This window comes from Pleurodeles waltl, chromosome 5 (genome assembly GCF_031143425.1).
Source record: "Pleurodeles waltl isolate 20211129_DDA chromosome 5, aPleWal1.hap1.20221129, whole genome shotgun sequence".
NCBI classification, from domain to species: Eukaryota; Metazoa; Chordata; class Amphibia; order Caudata; family Salamandridae; genus Pleurodeles; species Pleurodeles waltl.
In genome coordinates this window covers 229,581,824-229,609,156 of record NC_090444.1, presented here as the reverse complement: position 1 = coordinate 229,609,156, position 27,333 = coordinate 229,581,824, and the positions used below count along the sequence as shown (strand labels likewise).

At 46.5% G+C, this 27,333-nt stretch overlaps 1 protein-coding gene across 2 annotated transcripts in view; it reads left to right on the top strand.

Moving 5' to 3' along the window:
- TRERF1 (transcriptional regulating factor 1) overlaps positions 1-27,333 on the top strand; it is a 675,896-nt gene that overhangs the window by 480,440 nt on the left and 168,123 nt on the right. For both annotated transcript variants that reach the window (XM_069233961.1, XM_069233962.1), the window contains exons 9-11: positions 16,996-17,062; positions 22,390-22,529; positions 22,860-22,963. In XM_069233961.1, the coding sequence (XP_069090062.1) occupies positions 16,996-17,062; positions 22,390-22,529; positions 22,860-22,963 (311 nt within the window). The remainder of the gene's footprint in view (positions 1-16,995; positions 17,063-22,389; positions 22,530-22,859; positions 22,964-27,333) is intronic.

Genomic DNA, 27,333 nt, shown 5'->3' with positions numbered 1-27,333 from the left:
TATTGTGGGCTCAGGTATGTAGGAAGTACTATATGCCCGTTAAAAAAACTGATCCTGGAACATATCAAAGCAGTACAGAACAAGAAGGTGAACTATGCTATGACAAAGCATTTACTGACACAAATTGGGAAAGACTGGACAAAGATGAGATACTTTGGCATTGCAAGCATTGACAAGGATGAGAGAGAGGGAGATCGGGAGTTGAAACTCAGGCGCCAGGAATCACGATTAATTATACAACTAAGGACTAAGGGGGTCATTCTGACCCTGGCGGTCGGCGGTGAAGCGGCGGTAAGACCGCCAACAGGCTGGTGGTCTTTTTACATGTATTCTGACCATGGCGCTTACCGCCATGGTCAGCCGCCGCTTCACCGTTCCGAACGCCGGGCTGGAGACCTGGGTCTCCAGCCCGGCGGTTGTCACATACCGCCGGCGGTATTCCAACCCGCCTGACCCCGGCTTACCGCCAAGGAATTCATGCGGTTGGGGACCGCCATGCGATCCATGGCGGTAAGCACTATCAGTGCCAGGGAATCCCTTCCCTGGCACTGATAGGGGTCTCCCCCACCCCCAACCCCCACCCCGACTCCCTCCCCTACCCCCCCCCCACCACCCCTGCCACCCCCAAAAGGTTGCAGGACCCCCATCCCCCACCCCGATCCCCAACATATACACACACATACACACACGCATTCATGCACATACACACACACCCCCGCATTCATGCACGCATTCATGCACATACACACACACACCCGCATTCATGCACATACACACACCCCCCCGCATTCATGCACGCATTCATGCACATACACACACCCCCCCGCATTCATGCACGCATTCACACGCCCCCTCAATATGCACACACGCACACCCCCATGCACGCACACAACTCACAACACCTCCCACCCCCCTTCCCTAGCGGATGATCACCTTACCTGTTCCTGGTGATCCTCCAGGAGGGAACGGGCAGCTCCGCCTCCACCGCCACGCCAACAGAACACCGCCACAGCGAATCACAGGTCGTGATTCGCTGGGCGGTGTTCTGTTGGCGTGGCGGTGGAGGTGGAGCTACCTCCACTTCCCCGGCTGCCGCCAGTATGGCTATTGGCGGCTCTTCGCCCGGAAACGGGCGGAGCGCTGCCAACAGTCAGAATGGCCCATGCGGAAGACCGCCAGCACTGGCGGTCTTCCGTACGGCGGTCCCTCGGCGGTCTATTGAAAAGACCGCCGAGGTTGGAATGACCCCCTAAGACTCCCAATGGATTGAATGGGGATGAAGAACTACACAGTGATCTGTGAATGTAGACTCTGATAGTAATAACAAATCTGATAGAGACTTCTAGTTGCAGATTCCTTACCTTTGAATTTCCCCAGGCGTCAGACTGGATCCAGAGATTTTTCTTCGTGCAGTACCTCTGCACGTCGTCAGGTGGCGTCGGTCGACTCCGCGAGTGTCATTGGTGTCGTGGCCGCCGTGATGATGTTGCGGTCGTATATAGGCGCCACCCCGACGCACTGACGTCAGTTCTTTTCTTTCCGTGCCAACCTACACACAGATCCGGAGAAGAGCTACCTCTGTCACTTTTTGACTACAACGACATTTTGGTTAAATTCTTTTTGACGAGGTTGTGGATGCATCGAGAGATGTCCCGCAAGACCAGGTTTAAGCCCTGCGACTCCTGTCACCGAATGATATCAGTGACGGATCCGCACCTCGTGTGTCTTTTGTGCCTGTAGTGCGATCACGACCCGAAGTCGTGCTCCGAGTGTCGGGCCATGAACCCAAAAGCTTTGAGGGAGTGGTCCCTAAAGCTAATGGCGGCCTGACACTCAACTCCGCGACGCTCATGGTCTAGTTCAAGGGGAAGGTCTCAAGACCGGCTGCGGAGTCACCACCACTCTTCGTCCTCAAACTCATCGGGACATTCGGGTCATGATAAAAAGAAGACGAAGAAGGACAAGAGTTATTCGACTTCACCCTGTCGCTCGGATGATGTGGCGCGGGAAGAGCATCAACACTCTAGGCCTCCGTACTCGGAACCTTCATCTGGGTCCGCTCCGCGATTCCCCAACTTCCCGGGAGCTGGAGCCACCCCTGCCCAGCTCAAAGAGTTTTATGAGGCAATGTGCCTCATTTTTGGGCAGACCGACCCAACTTCAGCGCCCTTGCGCACAGGTGAGTTGGTGGGAGCCCCCTCGGGTTCTAAGTCGTATGCTTCGGCCACGGCTCCAGAGTGCTCCTCCGGATTCAATCTCGGATCCGTCCCGACGCCTGTCGTGCCACAGCGACCTTCCCCAGCGTCGGGTCAGACGTTGACGCTCCCGACGTCAGTTGGGTCCACAATCGAAGTCGATCCCATTCTCATACCCGATGACCCGGAGCCGGAACGAAGTCGCTCAACGCCAGTTCCTTTCTCTATGGGATCTCCTGGGCCCAGGGTTGATCCAGATCCTTATACTTATGGGTATGGACACAGGGAGAGTTTGGAGGGGACGCTGGACCTTTTAGGATACCAGCTTGACCCCCAAATGGACTGCGTGAAGGATTTGGGTGATGCCAGTGGTATAGACACCTCCCCTGACACTGGTATGCTCTCTCCTTCTACCGTGGCTACGGAGGAGGGAGCCTCATACTCCATGGTGGTGAGTCGGGCGGCTAAGGTTTTGGACCTTAAGCTTCCTTCTGTGGAGGTTAGGCCTAATATCTTAACCGAAGTGCTTCAGCCAGGGTCTTCCACATCAGAACCCCTTCTTCCCTTTAATGAGGCACTGACGGACGTAATTTTTGGTACTTGGTCCAGACCTAGCACAGGGAATCCTGCCATTGGCCTGTGCCGACAGACCCAAAATTCCTCACCCAACACCCCACACCTGAGAGCCTTGTCGTCCAGGCTTCATCTTCATTGGGCGCATTGCCTGCCGCACCCCCGGATAGGGAATCAAAAAGACTGGACAAATTGGGGAAGAAGTTGTTTTCTTCCAACAGTCTAGTGCTGTGGTCTGTGAACACTGCATGCCTTTTGGGCCGCTATTCCCATAGTCTCCGGAATATGGTCGCACAAGTGCTGCCTAGAGTCTGGAGGAGGTCCGGACTGTCCTTTCCGAAGCCGTGACAGATGGGAGGGACGCAGCAAAGTTCATGATTAGTTGTCGACTGGATACGACCGACTCTCTTGGCAGATCGGTTGCATCGAAGGTGGCATTGAGACGCCACGCCTGGCTGAGAACATCTGGCTTCTCTGGATGTCCAGCAATCTCTGATGGACATGCCCTTTGATGGCACACGTCTCTTTGGAGACAAGGCGGACTCAGTGCTTGAGCGTTTCAAGGATTCTCGAGCCACGGCCCTGCCCTTTGGCCTTATGCCTGCTACTAGAACCCAGCAGTCCTCCTTTTGCCCTTTTTGTGCGGAACCCAACCGCGTTCTTTCCCCCCTGGCCATCGACCCGCGCATGCTGTATAGCCCCTGAGCGGCTGGGGACATGGGGTCCCACGCCTCTGGGGATCAGAGAGCAAGCAGGTCACCCAATCCAACCCCGCCCCCTTCTCAGCTTTCAAGCCTTCCTAGTATGCGGGTACCCCAGGAACCAATTAGTGGCAGGACTCGCCATCACCTGCCCCAATGGCAACCCATTACCTCGGACAGGTGGGTTCTCCAGATTGTCTGAAGAGGCTACTCCCTCCCCTTCGAGACACCTCCTCCAGCCATGCCACCTTTATACAATCGCATATTGGAGAATCATATGGCGCTTCTCTGCGAGGAAGTCCAAGCCCTTTTTGTCTAAGGAGGTATAGAGAGGGTTCCGCTGCCAGAAGTAGGTCGTGGTTGCTATTCCCGCTACTTTCTGGTGCCGAAAAAGGACAAGGGTCTTCTTCCTCTATTAGATCTACAGTTCCTCAACCTCTTCCTCAAGAAAGAGAAGTTCAAAATGTTGACATTAGCTCAGGTCCTATATGCCCTGGACCCCAGAGACTGGATGGTAGCGTTGGACTTGCAAGATGAATACTTCCACATTCCTGTCTTGTTGGCGCCCAGACGTTACGATTTGTTATAGGTCACGAGCACTTTCAGTTCACCAGTGCCCCTTGGGTGTTCACGAAAGTGATGGTAGTGGTGGCAGCTTATCTGCGCAGGTTAGGGGTTCCAGTCTTCCCCTACCTCGACGATTGGCTGTTGAAGGCGAACTCGCCCCAGACAGTCGTCTCCCACCTCAAGACTACGGCGAACCTTTTGTATTGGCAGGGGTTCACTATCAACATGCTGAAGTCATACCTGACTCCTTCTCAGACACTCCCTTCCATCAGAGCTGTTCTGGATACAGTGCAATTTCGGGCGTATCCTCCCGAAAAGCGAGTCCAGGATATTCGGGCAATGATACCGATGTTTCAGCCTCTATGCTGGATTTCGGTGAGAATGACTCTGAGGCTGCTGGGCCTCATGGCTTCCTGCATCCTGCTAGTTCAAAAGGCCAGATGGCATATGTGGGCTCTGCAGCGGGACCTGAAGTTCCAGTGGGCTTAGCATCAGAGGAATCTCTCCTACAAGGTCCAGATCTCGGAAGGAATTGCGAGAGACCTGCAGTGGTGGTTAACGAATCAGGAGTGGGTCAAAGGCAGACACCTCTCCTTTCCCCAACCAGATCTTACAGTGGTGACAGAAGTGTCACTCCTGGGATGAGGCGGCCACATGGGAGAGGCGGAGATCAGAGGCCTCTGGTCTCCGGCAGAAACCAGGCTCCATATCAATCGTCTGGTGCTCCGAGCGATTCGACTAGCATTAAAAGCATTCCTTCCCTATCTCAAACGGAAAACAGTGCAGGTGTTCCCACAATACCACCACCATGTGGTACTGCAACAAACAAGGCGGAGTGGGGTTGTGGACCCTTTGTCAAGAGGCTCTTTGCCTCTGCACTTGGCTGGAACATCAGGGCATTTCCCTGCTGGTTCAACACCTGGCGGGCTCCGTGAATGCCAGGGCAGACGAACTTAGCCGACAATGCCTGGTCGATCACGAATGGCATCTCCATCCGGAAGCGCAAGGAAGCTTCCTTCAGTGGGGAGAACCTTTGTTAGACTTGTTCGTCCTCCGTAGAGAACGCGCAATGTCAGCTGTTTTGCACGTTGGAGTTTTCAAGGCGGCACTCGCTCGGTGACGCTTTTCATCACGAGTGGAGCTCAGGCCTCCTGTACGCCTTTCCGGCCATACCACTTCTGCCCAGAGTTCTGAAGAAGATCAGGCAAGACCAGGCCCACGTAATCTTGGTCTGGACTGGGCACGAAGATTCTGGTATCCTGAGCTGTTGAGCATGGTCATAGCTCCTCCGATGAGACTGCCTCATTAGGAGGATCTTCTGTCCTAGCAGCAGGGGAGGGTCATCCACCCGAACCTGTCCACCCTCTGCCTCCGTGCATGGAGATTGAGCGGCGACAGTTGACGTCTTTTGATCTGCCACCCGAAGTCTGTAATGTTATTTTGGCAGCCAGGCTTCCCTCAACCAAAACCGTAGATGCCTGTTGTTGGAAGAAATTTGTGGCATGGTGCATCGACAAACTGTCGATCCTCTAGCTGCTTCTCTCTCTCAGGTCCTTCTCTTTATTCTTTCCCTTGCCCAACAGGGCTCCACCCTGGGCACCCTTAAGGGATATCTCTCTGCTATCCCTGCTTTCTTGAGGTTACCAGATTAACTTTCTTTATTCAAATCTCCCATTGTCGGGTGGTTTCTTAAAGGCCTCACACATCTTTTTCCTCCGACTCCATTCATCATGCCCCAATGGGATCTGAACCTAGTATTAACATACCTTATGTGTGCCCCATTCGAGCCGCTTGACAACTGCCCTTTAGTGCTCTTAACCATCAAGACTGTCTTCCTAGTTGCCATCAACTTTGCTCACAGAGTAAGTAAGCTCCAGGCTCTTTCATCTAAACCACCTTTTCTGGCAATACATCCTGACAAAGTGGTACTTTGCACAAGGGCTTCTTTTCTAACTAAAGTAGTGACACCCTTTCATGTCGGGCAGTCCATCAGTTTGCCCACCTTTTATGCACCTCACATCACTCACATGAGGAGGAGAGACTCCACAGTCTGGACCCAAAAAGAGCACTGGCGTTCTACCTTGATCGTACTAAAGACTTCCAAATGGACGATCAACTCGTTGTGGGATATGTGGGTGCAAAGAAGGGGAAGGCGTGCAGAAGAGGACCATTTCTAGATGGGTGCTCTTATGCATCAAAATGTGCTATGCTCTGGCTAAGAAGCAACCTCCTGAAGGTTTGCGTGCCCACTCCTCCAGAGCTACTGCTGCTACCACAGCACTAGCACGGGGCGTTCCAGTCCTGGACAGCTGTCAGGTAGCAAACGTGGGCATCTCTGCACACTTTTACCAAACACTACTGCCTGGACTGTCAGGCCTGCAGGTCCGCAGGGACGGCTACTTTGGCCATTCGGTCCTGCAGGACTTCTTGGTGTGATCTTGGTTCGCAGCCCACCACCGGGGATGGTATTGCTCGGGTATCTATTCAAAGGTAAGGAATCTGCAACTAGAAGTCTCTATCAGATGAACAAGTTACTTACCTTCAGTGACAAATTATCTGGTAGAGACATATTCTAGTTGCTGATTCCTAACCAACCCACCCATTCTCCCTGTTCTGCGAAGTGATTTCTAAGGATAGGGACTCCCATTTTTAGGCTCTAGTTTTTTTGGACCAGTGTCAGTGTTCTTCATGGCTCTGCGCTTCTGTCGTGGAAAGTCATGAAAAGAAACCGACGTCAGCCCGCCAGGGTGGCGCCTATATGTAACTGCAATGTCATCACAGTGACCACGATGCCAATGACGGATGTGGAGTCAACTAACGCCACCTGACTGCATGCAGGGGTACTCCTCAAAGAAAACCTAACTACATGCAGGTGTACCCCTACGGTAACGATATATCTTGTAGAGACGTATTCAAGTTGCAGATTCCTGACCTACCCGCCCATCCTCCCCGCACTGCGAACTGATTTCTAGGGACAGGAACTTCCCTTTAAGGGCCCTAGTTCTGGCGCACCCCTCTCAGTGTTCTTCATGGCTCCCCGCTACTGTAATGGAAAGTTGGGAAAAGAAACTGACTTCAGCACACTGGGGTGGGGCCTATATACGACCGGGACGTCAACACGGCGACCATGATGCCAACGACGCCCGCTGAGTTGACCGACGCCACCTGAAGGCACGCAGATGTACTGCTCAAAGAAAAATCTCTGGACCCAGTCTGATGCCTCAGGAAATTCAAAGGTAAGGAATCTGCAACTAGAAGTCTCTATCAGATTTATTATTAGTATCAGAGTCTACATTCAAAGATGACTGTGTAGTTCTTTATCCCCATTCAATCCATTGGGAGTCTTAGTCCTTAGTTGTATAATAAATCGTGATTCCAGGCGTCTGAGTTTCAACTCTCGATCTCCCTCTCTCTCGTCCTCGTTAATGCTTGCAATGCCAAAGTATCTCATATTTGTCCAGTCTTTCCCAATTTGTGTTAGTAAATGCTTTGTCATAGCATAGTTCACATCCTTTTTCTATACCGTTCGGATATGTTCCAGGATCCGTTTTTTAATTTGCAACTAGAATATGTCTCTACCATATATATTATTACCTAAGGTAAGTAACTTGTACCTCAATAATAGAATAAAAGTCTCTCTTCTGAGTAAAAGAAAGGTGAACAAAATGACTGAGGTATGAGATACACAACAGATAGAGCTAATAGTATATTGAAATATAAATTTCAGACTCATATTATGGAACAGGGCAATGAGTCCCAGAACAAGTGAAATGATATATAGTGTGATAACATTCATCCATACTGTCATCAATGAGAATATGAGATCCGTAAATCTGAGATATCTTATCTTCTTATATCTTATATCTTCGGTTCATACTTACACACAGATATGGCTTGGTATTGTGTCAGGGTCACTCCGACCAATAAGCACAATTGAAAAATCGAACACTGAAAATATAAAATCGAACACTGTATGTAAAAGACACAAATATATGTTAAAGAGTATCAATATGTACATCAGGTAAAGTTCAATAATGAGTTTGAAGAGATATGTTCGCCTTCAATGCATGTAATTTGCAAATTGACCCCTCGATGTAATAATTGTTTTCAACAGCACTATGTATCCCACAGTGCCTCATTATGGTCACGAGTGGGACAGTATTAATAGCAGACATAGAAAACACACTCATGAGCTGTGAGCAAGACCTGGAGGTCGAAAAGCGCCGGCAGTGGTGTAGGTAATGAAACTATTTTGAAATAAAACTACACAAACTTTCCTGGAGTGCAATATACGAGCAATCTTTGTTTGAAAATTGAAATGAGGGAAGGTCCATCCCTAACGCTAGCACCAACCTGAGAAAGCCCACCTCAATAGGACCGCTTTGTGTGACTCTATATATATATATATATATATATGCAAAAAAGCATTTTTGAGGTCATAATTTATCATTACTGCCTCAAGACCTTTGTGGTGAATTCTTTGCAAAACATGTAGGTTCTAGTTGGTGTCATCATTCCTTTGCCTAAATTTCATAATTCGTTTTTGAAACATTAACCTCCACAAGCAACGCGCTAACATGTGGACAAAAACAAAAATAAAAGAAAGGCAAAAATAATTTGAAAAAAACATCTAGCTAAAATAACTCACTATAAATATGCTGGTGCAAGTCACTAACTGAAAAGGAAACAGGAAACCACATTTAGTTATAGCTCTCCTCATGGGACAACAGACAGTAGTAATTCATCAAGCAGGATGGTCACTTTCTTCCTCATAAGTTGACATCAGCATCAAGACGGTGCAGAACACGGGCTGCACATATGACAGATCAGCAGTTTAGAATTAGTTAGCCTTTGTAGTACTGAGCCATGCTACAGAATTGAGCAGTTAAAACTGTGATGGGCAAATTCATCAGGGGACTTTAGAGAATAGGACAATGACAGCAGACTTAAACAAGAATAGACAGACTCCAACAGAGTTTGACTAACTTCAGTCAATTAAAAATATGCACGATCACTTAGTTTCGGTAAACACTATGCGTGCTTCCCATGTATCCCTGAGCAAGTCCATGACACCACAAGTTTATATTTAGTGAGCCCTAGAACCATCAAATTAGTTTCCTCTTGTTATTCATAGTGTGGAACGTGTTTTGCTTCTATTGACTAATCTACCATTGCCTATTTTTCCAAATAATAAGAATTGCCCTGTCCGGAATCCATAGGTATCTATAAGGAAATGAAAGCTAACTTCTGTGCTTTTTGAAAAAAAAAGCCAGACAAGTTAGTGAAGTCTGCTTCTGTCTAAGGAGCAAGGCTTCTTGGTCTGATGCAACATAATTGTGTGGAGAGACCTATGAGTATGTGGAGACCTTCTTTGTAAGGTTGAATATTCTCTTCACGCACAAGAGCACTGTGCTGACTGTTGTTAAGAGTCTCACCATAGCAAATAAAAATGTGTACGAATTCCCATCTGTCAGGTATGTTTTGCCCTGTTTTGGGGCGGGTAGTGGGTGAATTTGAACTGAAGCCGTTGGAAGGGGGAAAGGTACTGATAGCACTCATTAATATGAAATGTGTAAGATTGTTCAAATGCGAGGTTGGGCAGGATAGAACAGAATAATAACTCTTAAAGCTTAAATTAAACCTACCCAAACTCAATGCAGTCCAACGGTAGTGGTGAGATAATAACATGGAATGTCAAAAAATAGGACTTTTAGCAATCCCTTTGGCAGGATGCAAAACTGTTTCTGTGAGGAAATAGCCACCCAGCCATCAGGCGACCCTCCCAACTTAACTATCAAGAGAAGGACATAATTCAGGAGACTGCAAGGTAAGTCGGGCATTTAATCATAAAGAACATGAAAATCATAATATTCCCCGATTACACGCTTGTTGTGCAACAGCAGAGAGCTTCTTTCATACATGCGAAGAAGAAGCTGAAAATTCTTGTCCTAAAATATGCATTGATGTTCCCAGGGAAACTTAGAATAGTAGCCAGCTGTGCTTATATTTCTTCACAGAGCCTACATTAGCACAGGCCTAGGCTGATCAGTTTCAAGCTATGAGAGGAGACAAACAATGAGACATCACCAGCCATCCGCTGTGTAAGAAATCACATGAATAATCACTTAAGTCCTCAGAATAAACAGTCATCTCCCACACTATTGCAATTGCAGGAAGGATGCAAAGAAGCTGTAGCAAGATCGTCTGCCCTGAACGCGTCTCACAAATCCTCCTCACCTAAGAAAATGAAGTCTGCAGCATCTGACAAGGAATCTTGTCAGACATTGACAGTGATGGGCTGTTGGGTCTCCTAGCAGTTCCCCCTCAGATGGCAGACAACCTGATTTAACGAAGAGATGTGGGGCACATTCACAACCAAATGGGACTAATTTGGATACTTGTTGTATATTGAAGTGATCTTTGTGCTAAATCATAGATACTCTCAATAATATGGCAGTCTAACTCCGATACAAGTTACAGGTTTTGATCTAACAATGTCAATAGATTGCGATGATGCCTCTAGGTCCCTATATTGGCTCAGTTGGATTTGTAAGAATGTCCCTGATATTTCACATGCAGCATACCCAAACCCAAAAGCAAACATAAGGTGGGCTATGAAAGCTCATAATAGTGCATTCCTCAGATCACACCCTAATATATCTAACTTGCTTATCACGGAGAAGAGGTTTTCTACTAGTTTTTGGTTTCATCAGTCAATGGGCTTATGCCTGTTTTGGACTTTTCTGTGGTGGTTTGTAGAGGGTTTTGAACTGACGATATTGGGAAGGGAAGACGTACTGATAGCACACAGCAATATGAAATTTGGAAGATCGCTCCAAACGTAGAGTGGGGCAGGATTGGAACACAAGGACACAAATTCAACACCTAAATTAAACCCACTCAAATTAAATCCAGCCCAGCCCTAGTTGTAAGATAATAACATGAAATGTCAGGGTATGAATTTAATGACCAAAACTTCATGATCCTTCTATAAACAATATTAATTCTGTACCTGCGTTTTAAAGCTTGCCTTTTAAGGCTTGACCCAAGGGTAGGTCGCTCCCCCTGCCGCTGCAGCTCCACCAGCCCAGGCTCCTGAGACCTCCTAGCAAGCCCAGCGAAATCACAGTAAGTATCTCCCCCCCCCCACCGCCCAGCCCCTCGCCCTGTCCCGCGCTACTCACCTCCTCTCCTGCTTCTTTTATTCATCTCTGATCTTCCTCTGTGCTCTTCATCTGTATTCTTCATCTGTACTCTTCTTTCTTCCCTGCTCCCCGTCCTGCGTGTTGTTTCTTCTGTCTTCATCTGTGTTCTTCTTCTGTGTGCTTCTTTCTCTCTCCTCTGCACCGCGACCTGCGTGTGCCTTCTTCTGTGTCCTTCTTCTAGGCTCTTCTCTCCTCTGCTCCGCTTCTTTTTCACCGTCTTCTTGGCTCTTCTCACTGCTGCTCGTCGCTCCTCTTCTTCTTTTCCTTCGTCTGTGATCTTCTCTCTTCTGCTCTTCTGCTCCTCTTCTTCTTTACCGTCTTCTTGGCTCTTCTCTCTGCTGCTCGTCGCTCCTCTTCCTCTTTACCTTCTTCTGTGATCTTCTCTCTTCTGATCTTCCGCTCCTCTTCTTCTTTACCTTCTTCTGTGATCTTCTCTCTTCTGATCTTCCACCCCTCTTCTTCTTTACCTTCTTCTGTGATCTTCTCTCTTCTGATCTTCCGCTCCTCTTCTTCTTTACCTTCTTCTGTGATCTTCTCTCTTCTGATCTTCCGCCCCTCTTCTTCTTTACCTTCTTCTGTGATCTTCTCTCTTCTGATCTTCCGCTCCTCTTCTTCTTTACCTTCTTCTGTGATCTTCTCTCTTCTGATCTTCCGCCCCTCTTCTTCTTTACCTTCTTCTGTGATCTTCTCTCTTCTGCTCTTCTGCTCCTCTTCTTCTTTTACCTTCTTCTGTGATCTTCTCTCTTCTGATCTTCCACCCCTCTTCTTCTTTACCTTCTTCTGTGATCTTCTCTCTTCTGATCTTCCGCCCCTCTTCTTCTTTACCTTCTTCTGTGATCTTCTCTCTTCTGATCTTCCGCCCCTCTTCTTCTTTACCTTCTTCTGTGATCTTCTCTCTTCTGCTCCTCTTCTTCTTTTACCTTCTTCTTGGATCTTAACGCGTCTGCCCTCCTGCTCCTGACTCGTCTCTCTGACCTCCCTCACTCGCCACCCCCTCTGGAACGCCCCTATCGTCCTATCTTTCTATCTTTCTCCCTCACTCGCCACCTCCTCTGTAACCCCCCCTATCTTCCTATCTTTCTACCCTTCTATCTCTCTCCCTCACTCACCTCCACCTCTGTAACCCCCCCTCCCCTATCTTCCTATCTTTCTACCCTTCTATCTCTCTCCCTCACTCACCTCCACCTCTGTAACCCCCCCTCCCCTATCTTCCTAACTTTCCTCCTAACTTTCTTCCTAACTCCCCGCCACCCTTAACCCCCCTCCCCCATCTTTTCTCCCCTCTACCTATCCCCCCTCCCTCCGCTTTCCCGCCGCCACCTCCTGCACGCCCCGCCCCCCCAGCTCCCATTCGTCGCCCCACTCCCGTCCCCTGCCCCCAGCTGACCCCCCCCTCACCCTCTTATGGTGGCCGCTGGCGCGCCGAAGGCAAGCCCATCTGCGCCCACCCGCGCCTGGCCCACGCCCAGCGCCACGACCCCTGGCCCTCAGCACTCCCAAACCCCGCTGCACCGCTACGACCCCATCACCCTCCACGCCCTCAACCCGGGGCGCTCCAGCACCTGCTTCCAAGCCAACCCGAAACGTACCCACGGACCCTTTGTATGTCACACCTGCAAACTTACCTTCCACCACGAAACCACCACGACCGCCAGCCCACGCGCCATCAACCACCTCAAATGCATCCTTATCAACGCACGATCCGTCCACAAGCACGGCGTTGAACTCTGGGACCTCCTAGACTCCACCGCACCAGACGTCGCCTTCATCACTGAGACCTGGATGAACGCCTCCTCGGCCCCCGACATCGCCATAGCCATCCCCGAAGGCTACAAGATTTCCGGAAAAAAAGACCGCACCAACCAAGTAGGAGGAGGAATCGCCATCGTCTTCAAAGACTCCATCAACGTCACCACCTCCACCGAAGACACCCCCCTCGCCGCCGAACACCTGCACTTCCAGATCCGCACAGACCCCAGGACCACCCTCAGAGGATCCCTCATCTACCGTCCCCCCGGACCGCGTGCCCTCTTCAGCGACTCCATCACCGACTTCATCTCCCCGCACGCCCTCGCCTCGCGGACTATATCCTCCTCGGCGACCTCAACCTCCATCTGGAACAGAACAACGACCCCAACACCACCGCCCTGCTCGACAACCTCGCCAACCTCGGCCTCAAGCAACTGGTGAACACCCCCACCCACATCGCCGGACACACGCTCGACCCCATCTTTTCCGCCAGCAAACACGTATCCTTCAGCCACGCCTCCGCTCTACACTGGACCGACCACAGATGTGTCCACTTCACCTTCCGACGCGAAACTCGCCACCTCCGCACACAACCCATCCCACGTCGACAGTGGAACAAAATCCCCGAAGAACAGCTTCTCTCCACTCTCATCGACAACCAACCCACCTTCTCTGCCGACCCCAACGACGCAGCCCTCAGCCTCACGAACTGGATCACCAACTGCTCAGACAACCTCGCTCCCCTCAGACGCCTTCCAAGACAGTCCAACACCAAAAAACCTCTCTGGTTCTCTGACACCCTTAAGGAAACAAAGAATACTTGTCGCACCCTCGAGAAAGCCTGGCGTAAGGACCACACCGCAGACAACATGACTGCCCTCAAGAACGCTACCCGCGAACACCATCACCTGATCCGCGCCGCCAAAAGGAATTTCTTCACAGACAGACTCGACAAAAACAGCCACAACAGCAGAGAACTCTTCAACATCGTAAAAGAGCTCTCCAACCCCAACGCCAACGCCATCACGCCCTCACAAGACCTTTGCAACTCCCTCGCCACCTTCTTCCATCGTAAGATCACCGACCTACACGACAGCTTCGGACTCCAGACCCAGCCGACCACCACAGAACCCACAACCCCAGCCATCACCCTCAACGCCTGGACCCACATCAACACAGAAGAGACCAAAGCCACCATGAACTCCATCCACTCCGGTGCCCCCTCGGACCCCTGCCCACACTTCATCTTCAATAAAGCCGACGACATCATCGCCCCCCACCTCCAGACCATCATCAACACCTCGTTTTCGTCTGCTACCTTCCCCGAGAGCTGGAAACACGCTGAAGTCAACTCCCTATGGAAGAAACCTACGGCTGACCCAAGCGACCTGAAGAACTTCTGCCCCATCTCGCTCCTCCCCTTCCCTGCCAAAGTCATAGAGAAGACCGTCAACAAGCAGCTTACCAACTTCCTTGAAGACAACAACCTTCTCGACCCCTCTCAGTCCGGATTCCGAGCCAACCACAGCACAGAAACCGCCCTCATCTCAGTCACAGACGACATCAAAACCCTGATGGACAACGGAGAAACAGTCGCCCTCATCCTCCTCGACCTCTCGGCTGCCTTCGACACCGTCTGTCACCGCACCCTAATAACCCGCCTCCGCTCCACCGGGATCCAAGGCCAGGCCCTGGACTGGATCGCCTCCTTCCTCTCCAATTGCTCCCAAAGAGTCTACCTCCCACCTTTTCGCTCAGACCCCACCGAGATCATTTGCGGCGTCCCACAAGGCTCCTCGCTCAGCCCGACACTCTTCAATGTCTACATGAGCCCCCTCGCCGACATCGTACGCAAACACAGCATCATCATCACCTCCTACGCCGACGACACTCAACTGATACTTTCCCTCACCAAGGACCCAACCAGCGCCAAGACCAACCTGCAAGATGGAATGAAAGACGTCGCAGATTGGATGAAACTCAGCCGTCTGAAACTGAACTCGGACAAAACGGAAGTCCTCATCCTCGGTAACACCCCGACCGTCTGGGACGACTCCTGGTGGCCCACGGCCCTTGGCACCGCACCGACCCCCTCAGACCACGCACGCAACCTCGGCTTCATCTTGGACCCACCTCTCACCATGACCAAACAAGTCAACGCCATATCATCCTCCTGCTTCCTCACCCTCCGCATGCTCCGAAAGATCTTCCGTAGGATCCCCGCCGACACCAGAAAGACCGTGACCCACGCCCTCGTCACGAGCCGCCTGGACTACGGCAACACCCTATACGCAGGAACCACCGCTAAACTCCAGAAACGTCTGCAACGAATTCAAAACGCCTCCGCCCGCCTCATCCTCAACATACCCCGCAACAGCCACATCTCCGCACACCTGAGACACCTGCACTGGCTTCCCGTCAGCCAAAGGATCACCTTCCGTCTCCTCACCCACGCACACAAAGCCCTACACAACAAGGGACCAGAATACCTCAACCGTCGCCTCAGCTTCTACGCTCCCACCCGTCCTCTCCGCTCCACCAGCCTCGCTCTCGCCGCCGTCCCTCGCATCCGCCGCTCCACGGCGGGTGGGAGGTCCTTTTCCTACCTGGCGGCCAAGACTTGGAACACCCTCCCCACCATCCTCAGGACCACCCAGGACCACTCCGCATTCCGGAGACTACTCAAGACCTGGCTCTTCGAGCAGCAGTAACCCCTTCCCCCTAGCGCCTTGAGACCCGCACGGGTGAGTAGCGCGCTTTATAAATGTTAATGATTTGATTTGAAGGCTGTAATTCCAGTGCAGTCATCTCAATACACATATTTTGACACATTTGAATCCATTTAAACCCGTGCAACTATTTGTTTTTGCTTAGAAATTATAATATAAGCCCAAAAATGGGCACCATTTTAAGATAAAAGCCGCCAGATACCACTCCACAAAACTACCAAGAAATAGTGAACTGATTAGCTTAGTTGTAGGAGTGGATCTGTGGGGCTTGTTTTATATCTAACTGCATCTAAAAACTGAAAGCTTGTTACTCTTCAAGGTCATCTCAGGGCCGAACCCCGACCCTATATCTTGTGCCCTGAATAATAACATTACACCTTTAAGAAGTTAGTTTGAAACCGTTTATTAATCTGAGGCTTGTTTTGGCCTTTCTTGGGGTTAGTAGTAGGTGAATTTGAACTTAAGCTGTTGGGTCAAACGCCGGGTTGGGCAGGTTAGAACAGAATGATACCTCTTAAAGCTTAAATTAAACCTACCCAAACTCAATGCAGTCCAGCGGTAGCAGTAAGATAATAACATGGAGTATAAAAAAATTGGACTTTTAGCAATCCTTTTGAAAGGAAGCAGAACTCTACAACAAGAAAACTGATAGAAACTCTGATGACTGTAGGAACATACCATACCAAAAGAGACTTCAAACAAATATTTAATTGATAAGATAGTCCAACCATACATTATTAGTATAGTGCATTAACTGAATTTTATGGCCATTGAGTGACATGACAACACTGTTTTAAGATAGAAAACCCCATATATCACTCCTGCTTCAAACAGACCAACAAAACTACAAAGAAATATTGAACTGCTCAGGTAGCTCAGTTACAGAAGTGGATCTATGGTGCTTGTTTTATATCTAAATACATCTACAATCACAATACCTTTTCTCGTCAAGGTCATCCCAAGCCATACACCGACCCAATAGTATGTGATCTGGAAAAATGTCATTGCATTTGTTAGAAGAGGTACAAACCTAAGTGTCATGTTCGACACATTGTTCTTATTCCTCCCACAAGTGAATACCTTTTCAGAGAACCTAAATGTCTATCTCATCTTTGATAGTGCCGACATCTTAAATAATAGCCCCAAGAGGCTGTTAAAAAATAGTTTGAAACAGCATGTGGCTATATTTTTTCTTATTGTTGCCATACTTTCAGAGTTGCACATGTGTTTCTTTAAATCTGACGCTTCTGTTCTTAGACTTTTGTTCTTTCTTCAGATAGTTTAGATGGAGGAAGTATTCCTGTAACCCCGGGACCTGGAGAACAAACTATTGATATTGAACCGTAAGCTAATTTTATTTCCTAACTTGTAATTTTAGATTTATTTTAATTTTCTATATCTCACCAGCACCGATGTTTTCTACCTCTTGGGTGGGAGAGAAGGCATTGGAGAAGGAGAAAGTGGTATTATTCAAAGGGTGAAGAAGAGAGACATTTCATTTAACACCTTGACAACATTTGCTTCTTATGTATCTTCACTCAGTTGCAATTGTTCTGCTTTAATTTAAATTCTAATCTAGTTGATTCTCATCCAGACCTGAGCATGCTCACATTATGCAGCTGGGCAAAATACCAAGACAGGGCAGGCACTACACTCAGACTTTGGTCAAAGGCTTACTATTTGACCCTTACGATATATATATATCATGTGGACATTTTAAAACCTTGTTTGACCAACTTGTGAAATCCACTTAGTATGTCAGTGTCTCTAAGATCCCCTTGTCTTCTCTCACTGCATGCCTGGTATATAGTTACATATTTATTGCAAATTATGCATTTATAAGCAGTAGTCAACCAAGTAAACTAGGGATGGCTATAGTTAAAAACTAAAATGTAAATGCCATCTTCATTATCAGTGAGGCAAAGTATATCAAATATTTATTTAACTTTTTAGTTTGGACATTTGCAATGTTGAATTTACATATAGGTAGTTAAATGTAAAATCAGTGGTATCTATGTATACATCTTTTATTCTGTGGGTTATGTTATCACCAGTGCATCAAAGGTCATTGTGCTTGGTTGTTTCCTGGAATGCAGCAGTGATTGGAATCCCTAGTCCTGCATGTGGTGTGCATAGTGTCTTTAGAGTGGGAATCACTTACTGTAAGTAAACGACATTAATTTATACTCACTTTATATACAATGTACCTTCATAGTATTGTGTCAGTATTAGCTTCCTTATTCTCTCAGTAATATTTTCAGTCTGATTATTGAGACTGCTAGTATCATGACTTCCCCGGGTCAAGTGTCATTGCTTATCTAAGTCTGGCAGGGTTGATTGGATTTCACACGAATTGACTAGACTATAATTGTATTAGCCCTGATGTGGGTTGTCACCTGCTCCACTGTTGCGGTCAGTGCCTTTACTTCTTACTTGATGTAGATGATGCATCGATCTTAAAAAAAATAAAAAAATAAAAATCAGATGAAAACTGCCACTTCCCATCAGTGTTAATATACCACACGGCTGAAGGCCCAAGTCCACCTGAGGGATCATTGTGCCAGGTGTGGAGTCGGCTCATAATTTTGAACTAAAACAGAGAACTTCTTTTTAATGGAATTATAGTTCTTGGTCACCTGCATGAATATGCTGATGGTGTGGCCTAGTGCAAAGAACTTTAGGTATAATGGACGAGCTGTGACTGAAGGGACCTCTTCTAGCAGTATATGAGGCATAGTATTTTCTAAAGATTATTTTTATAGGAGCCTATGATGTATAGGATTTTATTCCAAATACAGAAGACAGACTTTGGACCTTATTATGATTTTGGCGGATAGAAAAGGCCATTTGCCGAAATCCCGACGGGGAGGTTGCCACCATTGCGGCTGCCTCCCCGCCGGGCCCATTACATGGTTCCCGCTAGGTCAGAGGGCGGAAACCTCAGTTTCCACCTGGTGGCCCAGCAGGAAACAGCCTACAGCATTGTCTCCAGCTCGTAATAGAGCCGGAGGAAATGCTGTAGTGCGCAGGGTGCACCAGCACCCTAACAATGTTGTGAGGATGCTGGCCATGGGGGACCCTGCAATGCATATGGCAAGTGATGGGGCAGTGCAGGGCCCCCCTGGGGTCTCCTGCACCAGTTCTTCACCAGCCTTTTCATGGCATTGAAACCACCATGAAATCACTGGTGGAGAATGAGGTTGTAATCCCAGGGCCGCACTGCATGCAGCGCTGCCCTCACGGATTAGAACTGCCTGAACCGCCAGCCCGTCGGGACGACTAATCCTGGTGATGCTGGAGGTCCGACCACAGCACGACCGCTACAGTCATAATGTGGCGGTTGGACCGCTACTACAAGTGTGGCGGACTTAAGACTGCCACACTCGTAATGAGGCCCTTTATGTTTGTCTCATTGTTCACTGTGACAATAATTTGACAGTTAACCTTTTGCCACTATTTGTATTTCCCATTCATTTTTGATATGCAATGGTGATGTTTCCTTTGGACGCCAACAGGCATCTTGGATGGCCAATTAGTGTGCCAGGTATGCCAGGAGAAAGACTCAGATTCTTAGAGGTTTACCTTGGTGAGGGCTGAATAAACAACCAATGCCAGATGGAAAGGCTGCACACAGAAACTAGGACATGGGCCTTACAGCAGATTTTCTGCATACAAGGAGATTAAAGAACAATTAATACATGTCCAGTTAATGAACAGGGAAAAGACTAGGCATGCCTTTAAGCAGACTGTGCTCAGTACAGTTCATTCTTTGAAATCAGGATTTAAACTGCAACCGGTGCTACTCCCAGTCTGCGCCACCCTCTGCCCTACTTTATGAGGAGTCAAAACGGCCACTAGACACAATTCCAATCTCACAACTTTAGGAACATTAATCACCAGAATTATCTTGACATTTGTATTTTTGCCTGAAAACTGCTGGAGGAGCAAGGAAGCTCATGTGCTTTTAAACCCATACGTTATTTTTATACTCCGCGCCCACCACCAAAGTCAGCACCAGATGCAGCGGCACCGTTCACACCATCCTTAAAGTAGCCCTGGTAGAGTGTCATAGAGCGGATTAGTGTGCAGTGACGTATAATGGAGTAGAGTGTCGTGGAAGGGCGTAAGGTGGATTGCAGTGTTGTGGAGTGGCATAAAGTTGAGTAGAGTGTTTTAGAGTGGAGTGTCATAGAGTGGTGTGGAGTATAGTGTCGTAGAATAGAGTGGAGTGGAGTTGAGAAGAGTGGAGTGGCATTTATTAATGTGGGGTAGTGTGTTGAATTGTGGACTTGGGGGTAGAGTGTTGTGGAGTGGTATTAAGTGAAGTAGAGTTGTGTAAAATGTAGTGGCATAGAAGGGAGTACAGTGGCATACAGAGGAGTGTTTTAGAGGGGAGTGTGGAGTATCAGGGTGGAGTTGAGTGCTGTAGAGTGGAATAATGTTGTGGAGTGGAGTAGAGCATTGTGGAGTGGCATAGAGTGTTGTGTGATGGAGTGGAGTGGCGTATAGTAGAGTGTTGTGGAGTGGTGTAGAGTGAAGTGGCATAGCATGGTATAGAGTGGAGTGGCATAGAGTGGAGCAGCTTACAGTTGAGTTGATTGGTGTAGAGTGGAGTGGGTTGAAGTAGAGTGTTGAAGAGTGGAGTAGAATGGAGTGGCATGGCATATATTCAAGTAGAGTGGAGTGGAGTAAAGTGGTATAATGGAGTGGCATAGACAGGAGTAGAGTGTTATAGAGTGGAGCAGCTTAGAGTGGAGTGGAGTGGAGTAATGGCGTAGAGTGGCCTAGAGTAGAATGTCTAGAGTAGAGTGGTGTAAATTGGTGTAGTGTCATAGAGTGGAGCGGCGTGGATTAAGTAATGTTGTGAAGTGGAGTGTCTTGAAGTGGAATGGCATAGAGTGGGTTTGAGTGGCGTGGGGTAGTTTGTCAAAGAGTGGAGGGAGATATAGTGGAGTAGCTTAAAGTGGAGTAAAGTGGCATAGAGTGGCACAGTGTGGATTGGAGTGAATTGTGATATGTGTTGACTCGAAGCATGTGTGTGTGTGTGTGTCTGCACGAAACGGACCAACAGTTTCCCTTCATAGGATGACGGACTGCCTGCAGCATTATGCAGCACACATCCACCTTAATCAGGACGCAGACACATATTGAAGCCTTTTAAGCTGCATGCAGGGTATCGCAAATTCTCAATGGTGTCATGGGAATGGTGATATCTCTTTTTTGACGATATACTCAGTCTTGGAGCGGCGCTCATCAACAGAAACTTTACACAATCCATTAGTCCTCCTTGTAAATTGAAGGATGGTTGTATGGTAATGTTCGTCCTAAAATCACCTTGAGACAGATAAAGGGGGTTCCTTAGAATATCTACGAAAGAGATAGAGCTAAAATATGCTGAAAGCATGTACGTTTCCTAACCTGTGCCCAGCGACGCAGAAGAGAAAACAACCACTGCTTGTACTAACAAAAAACCTACTACCTATGGAGATAGGCATATTTTAAGTTGACGTATGAAGAGAACCATTTATGTGCACTTAAAAGGCACCTGCTGTTCAGTCCTTTCCAGAATGTGTAAAAAATAAACCATGCGCTGAAACTTTTTTGCAGCTGCCTAACCTGCCGGTCTGTGAAACCACCTTTGAAACTTGGTTAAATCCAAACTTGAATCCTTCTAAATCCACCCTCCATGGAGAGCAACTTACAGGTTTTTCATGGCTCATGAACGTTTTCGAATACTGTTTTTTTTTTCAGAACTTTGCTCTTTTCATTCTATGCTTTTTCCCCCTTCATCTCCTGGCTTTCTGGGTGGAAGCTGCTAAGAGATGTCTACTCGATTTTTAATATTTAAAAATGTGATCCAGTTAAAACACTTGTTTGGCTACGAGTACTCAGACGAGAGGTTGTGGACCCATGTGTTTAATCTGCACTTAAGAACATACTTTGTAGTGTTTAACTGCCCATGAAAAGATTAAACTCACAACAGAACCAGCAAACGAGAGGAAGAATTCTTTCGTTTATGGCTATAAAGGCAATTTATTTCTTTAATAAATTGTATCACCGTCACCTTCTCACGAACTGCATAACTCACTGACATGTTGTTGTTTTTTATGAGAGACATTGTATGGCTGCAGTCATGAAGAATCAAAGCAGAATCTGTACTGTGAAATTAAACACACCAAAAAGTACTTAGTAGCTAGCTTTTTTGTAGAAAAGATAGTAACATAAGTTTAATGTACAGCGGATTTTTTTTAAATGCTATAGCTCAGAATGTGTAGAAACAGAGAGTCTGCCTTTCTTGAAATGATGTATTGGTACAAAACTACATTATGCTCCACTTTCCTTTGTGCTTATCGATGTTCATTTTAGGAAAAAGGATCATAAGAATAAAATATGTTTAAACTACAGTTGTGATTATGCCCTGTGACCTGCCTTTTACCATGCCTGCTGGCTCTTGCAGCAGACATTAAGAAATAACAACTCAACTTTAATAACTTATTATAGTTGAGCACCTCCATCATTTTCCTACTGTGGGTGACTGGAGACGTCACAATAAAACTTTTATAAAGAAATCATAAAACGACATTTATGCAGGCTCCAGTGCATTATAAAAAATGTCCATTTGTTTTGGGTGCCATAAAACAGTCATTCTGTCACCGTTTCATTTTGTCAGGCGCATCAATATTGGGCCAAGGTTCCAGGCTACAATTCCTGAGCTTCAGAGTCCATCTTTCTTGGAGATGGAAGAGCACAAGGCGACCCTTGTTTGGAAGCCATTGACAGCACTGGAAAACAAAGCGTGTCTTCAGCGAGGTACGGTGTCCTGTGCGCCCCACATTACTTTGATGCTGAATAGGAGAACTTGTTGCGGGTGTCTTGGAGTTAGTCCGTTTTCATTGACTGTCCGCAATCATAGGACTTAGAAAGGCAGGTCGATAACATTGGAGGTCAAGTGGGGACTATGTGAGTGGTTTATTAATGGTATTTTAAAACGGATAAGTAGACCAATTTTAATTAGTTGAGTAGAATAATTTATAATCTGCGTATTTAAGCATGGAAATACGAATATATATATATATATATACATGAAGAATATCCGAAATATGGCGTCTAAGTGTTTTTTTCTACTTTTATTTCCAACAGTGAAGGATTTCCTGAACATGTCTTGTTCAAGTGTGTTGCCGGGTGGAGGAACAAATTTAGAGTATGCTCTGCACTCACTTTTTGAAGTCAACGGGGACGTTATGGTAAGAAAAAAGTGATGTTAAAAAGTCATTGACAAAGCCAGTATGTCTTTTTTTTTTTCCAGAATTGAAAGAGCATTTTCCTTCCAGTTGTGAGTGGGAGTATGGACTTTGGCCATGGGTTTGAATGTGTGGATGAATGAAAGGACAGGATTATGACCGTCCGCTTTTAAAGCACATTGGGACAGTTGCATTGGTTAGTGCATAATAGAATTTAAAGTGAAGGTTTGGGAGTTGCACCGTGCAAGACATTTAGCAAATCAGTGCACTTGAAATCATGTTAGCTCCAATCTGCTACATTCGAATAGGTTAATTCATTACAGTGAAAGACTGGAAACAAACACAATTTTTAAAACGGATTCTGGTTTCAGATTTTAAATTGTGTTAACGAATGTATAGGCAACAGAGACAACCGACAAATGGAAGAGGAAACACTTAAAGATGATGGAATATCTGAGAATACAGATGTGTAAAGTGGATGCCGAACATAATTGTGGCTTGTCTCTTTAAATTATTTTAGCTATATAGTCTATGATGATAACAGTGAGTTTCACCTCATGTTCGAAACAGGTTACAGACAGGCATTAGGAATAATACAATATGACATAGTGCTTTGTCTCTCCTCATACAGCCCAGACCTGCATGGCAAGGTTGCACTCAGGACAGTGCTGGTCTGCTCTGTGCAGCGCCAGGCTGCCTCGCACAGAACTCCCTATTATGGCTCAGAGTAAGCAATAGGAGACATTGATTCTTGATTTAAAAATATGTTATGTTTAGTAAGACATTGTATTGCATGGTGCTTATTAGAAATTGCTTCTAAGAAACATACGCTGCTGACCAGTAGGAACACAATGCAGTGTTGTCCATTATGGCAAAGTGCCGCCTAAAGAAATAGTTTTTTATTTTCCGTTGCATAAAGCTTGAACCTAGAATCAAAAACCAGTCTACCACAGTACAAAGCAACATGGGCCTTTGCAGAGCATCCACTGGGTATAGGGCTGTGGGTACCATTCAGAGCTGATACTAGTACAGGGCCTACGGGGCGCTAGGAAAGTCAAGATTGCGTCAAAGACCCACAAAGCAGATGTAAAGGTTTGAGCATGAAAATGGCAAGAGAAACTGGGGGTTCAGAGTTCCTATGCAGACTGGAGTAGATATTTCAAGAATAGGAGCGTTTTAAGCTGTTTGCGGGGTTGTACTAAGGAGGCGAAAGTCTAATGAGTAGGAGGAAATGGTTCCAGTCACTGGCGGCCCTCGCGGGGCATCACAGTGGTGCCAGCGCGCCGTCTAGTTGGTACCACACCTTCTAGATCGGGGATGTGCTCGGTGAATACAAGCTGACCTGTGTCATTATTTTTCCTCTCTAAATGTCTTTTGACAAGTCTGACCGCTGCTGATTGCACTGTCCTGGTCCAAAGTCTTTTGCTGTTTTCTCACAGTGTTACTGTTAGTTCCTTAGCAGTTAGATGCTCGCATATGCATCTGGAAGGCCATTTCCGCCCTCTCAGCCAGTGGGCTGTTTAACCCTTGATCGCCTACAAAGAAAAAAGTCAGAAAGCCAGGACCTAAATTCGATTTTACATTTCAGAACTCTGCGCTCCGCAGCCAACAGCATGTTGCATTGTGAGGCTTGTAGTTTTGCAGTACTTTACATGCTTGGCTGAGACTCCAGGATGCAAAGTACTGTTTGCTAATGCTAGAACCAGAATTGGCTGAAATTGTCATACATTACTTTGACCATACACTTAAACACGAAGGAGGAAACCTTTACGCCACCTTGTAAATTCAGGAAACCGATAGATAGATACACATCCTTCATCACTACAGCTGCCGCCAGAGATATATGAAAGACAACTATACATACTGTTAAAAAAAATAGGATTAGAATAATGCCTCACGATTCCCTAAAAAGTCCTGGGAAAGACAATATCACAGAAAGTTGTTAAAACGAGCAATAAAATAAGCTTGGTGCACCCCCTCGAGATCATCTTTCGTCTAAAGTAAAAAAGAAATTGAACTCTGTGGTCTGCGTCACGATACTCAGCGGAATTATCAATTTGGTAAAAAACAATTAAAAAGAACTGGTCTATTGTTTAACCTCTCAGACAACTCGAAGCTCTTCGCCTTAAGAAGGATCAGAAATATTAGAGATAATTTGGTTCGTTCCGACACAACCAAAAGACCCATGAAACATCAGTACAAGAAGTCTTCTGGGACTTCCCATAGAGAAGGGTCACCGCAGATGCGGACAGCGCTGCATTGAAGGTGATGAAATCATGTATAATACCAGTTTCATAAAAAGCATTCAGAATTTACCAGCTGCAATACGAGAAATGTGGTTTACTGTGCCATGTGTCTGTGCGGCAAAGCGTACACTGGAAAAAACAATCAAGAGATTAAAAAGAGGATTGCAAAACATACATCGAGAATAATATATAAAACTCTCACTGCACCAGTGGTAGGACATTTCCTGGAAAGGATTCACACTGCCTCAGATCCTAAATAGACTGTGCCCAGACATGTCAGAAACAATAGTAATGTGGAGGCAATACTCTTGAGACTGGAAGCCAATGATTTTACCCTGAAAGACAACTGAAACTGGACTGAACGAATTGTCTGAAATAGGAAATATATTCTCATAAACTCCGCCACTGTCATGTAAAAACAGCAGAGTTCCTCGGAATCCAAACGGTTCCCCGGCAATCTTCCTGGATGTAGCAAACCACAAAAGGCCAAGCATTATTCCAGTAGGCAACAATTAATTATGAAGTTACAGTAGAGTACTGTAGGCAACAATTAATAATGAAGCTACTTTTCTGGTAGAGAAATGTCCCAGCCGGCATCTCCCTGACCTTTGCCCTTATGCAAGATGACACCCTAGTTACCATAGAAAATGTGTGTACCTCCCAACTAAGTGCAAGAAGGGAGCCTAAAGGAGAGACAGTGGGGAAAATGTTTGCAACTTGTATCCCATTAATAAACACAGCAGAAAGCACTCACTGGTCAGGCAGGATTATTGAGGAAGGAGGCAAACAATTTGGGGATGACCCTGTCAAAAAGCCAGGTCCAACAAGCATCCAAATACAGAAGTAAAGACAGCACCGCATACTGGCGCAGTACATGCATTGCACCACTTTGTAACCCTTTATGCTACATTGTGCTTGCGCCAGGCATAATGTATGCAAAAGGGGCATTCCTCCATTAGTGGGGCAGAAAAAATGGCACAAAGAAATCTAAGACATTTCTTTGCGTCATTTTTTTGGGCACTTTTAACGCCTGCTCTGAGCAGACGTTACAAGGAGGCTCCCATTGGTTACAATGGGCCTCTGGGTGCTTTGCAGGATTAGCATCAACATTTTTTACGCTAATCCTGCAAAGCGCCGAACTAGCAGAAAAAAATCTGACGCTAGTTCCCTAACTAACACCATGGTGTGCTGTTTAATAAATACGGCACATACATTGTGGCGTTGGGGGGGGCGCTAAGGGGAGCAAGAAAAGTGGTGCTGCACTATGTGCAGCGCCACTTTTCATAAATATGCTCCTTTTTTTTTTTTTTTTTACTGTACTATAAAATTAGCATGCATGTTTATGTTTGTTTTTCTTGCACCAAAATGTATCAATTCTTTATTGGGCAACTTTAAGTTATGAATAATGTTTGTTTAATATACTCGGTCTCCAACCTGATCTGTGTTATGTGTTGTTGACTATTTTAATACAAAATGCAAAGTATTTTCCCAATAACGTAAAGCATATGTACAATCTCATTTAATGCTTTATGTACTTGAGTAACTTCAGTGATGGATGGCTAGTGGTGGCTCTTTTTATATAGGGTATTTATATTGATACCCCCCACATCCCCTCCATGAAACCTTAATTGGATCAAACCTGTTTTTTAAAAACATTTTGCAGAGTAGCCAATTCCCATTGCAAAAACTGCTTTGCTTTTTTACAAGTATTTTTTTGTACAGGTACACTCTTATTATGTAGGAAAACAAGCATTGGTAATGTGGATCCTTTTTTTCTTGTGTAGTGGATAGTTTTATACCGCGCTTCACAGCACAATAGAGGTACAACATGGACAACAGGAGTGCTGCAGCACGACCTTCCATAACACAGAAATAAATTAAGGATGTGGCAGTATCAGAAAGAACATTACACTGTTCTCTCACACATACAGGGCAGGTACAACACAGGTAGCTAACTCACTAAAGAGTGAGTGAGAGGCATTCAACAATTGTAAGTTTTCCTTTAAAAGACATAAACATTCAAGTAGTACAAAACTCCTGAAAGAAACAGCCAAACGTTTTGGGATTACCATACATTTATGTACTGATAAAGAATGATAAGTGGTCTTCTATCTAGTGTGGTATGCC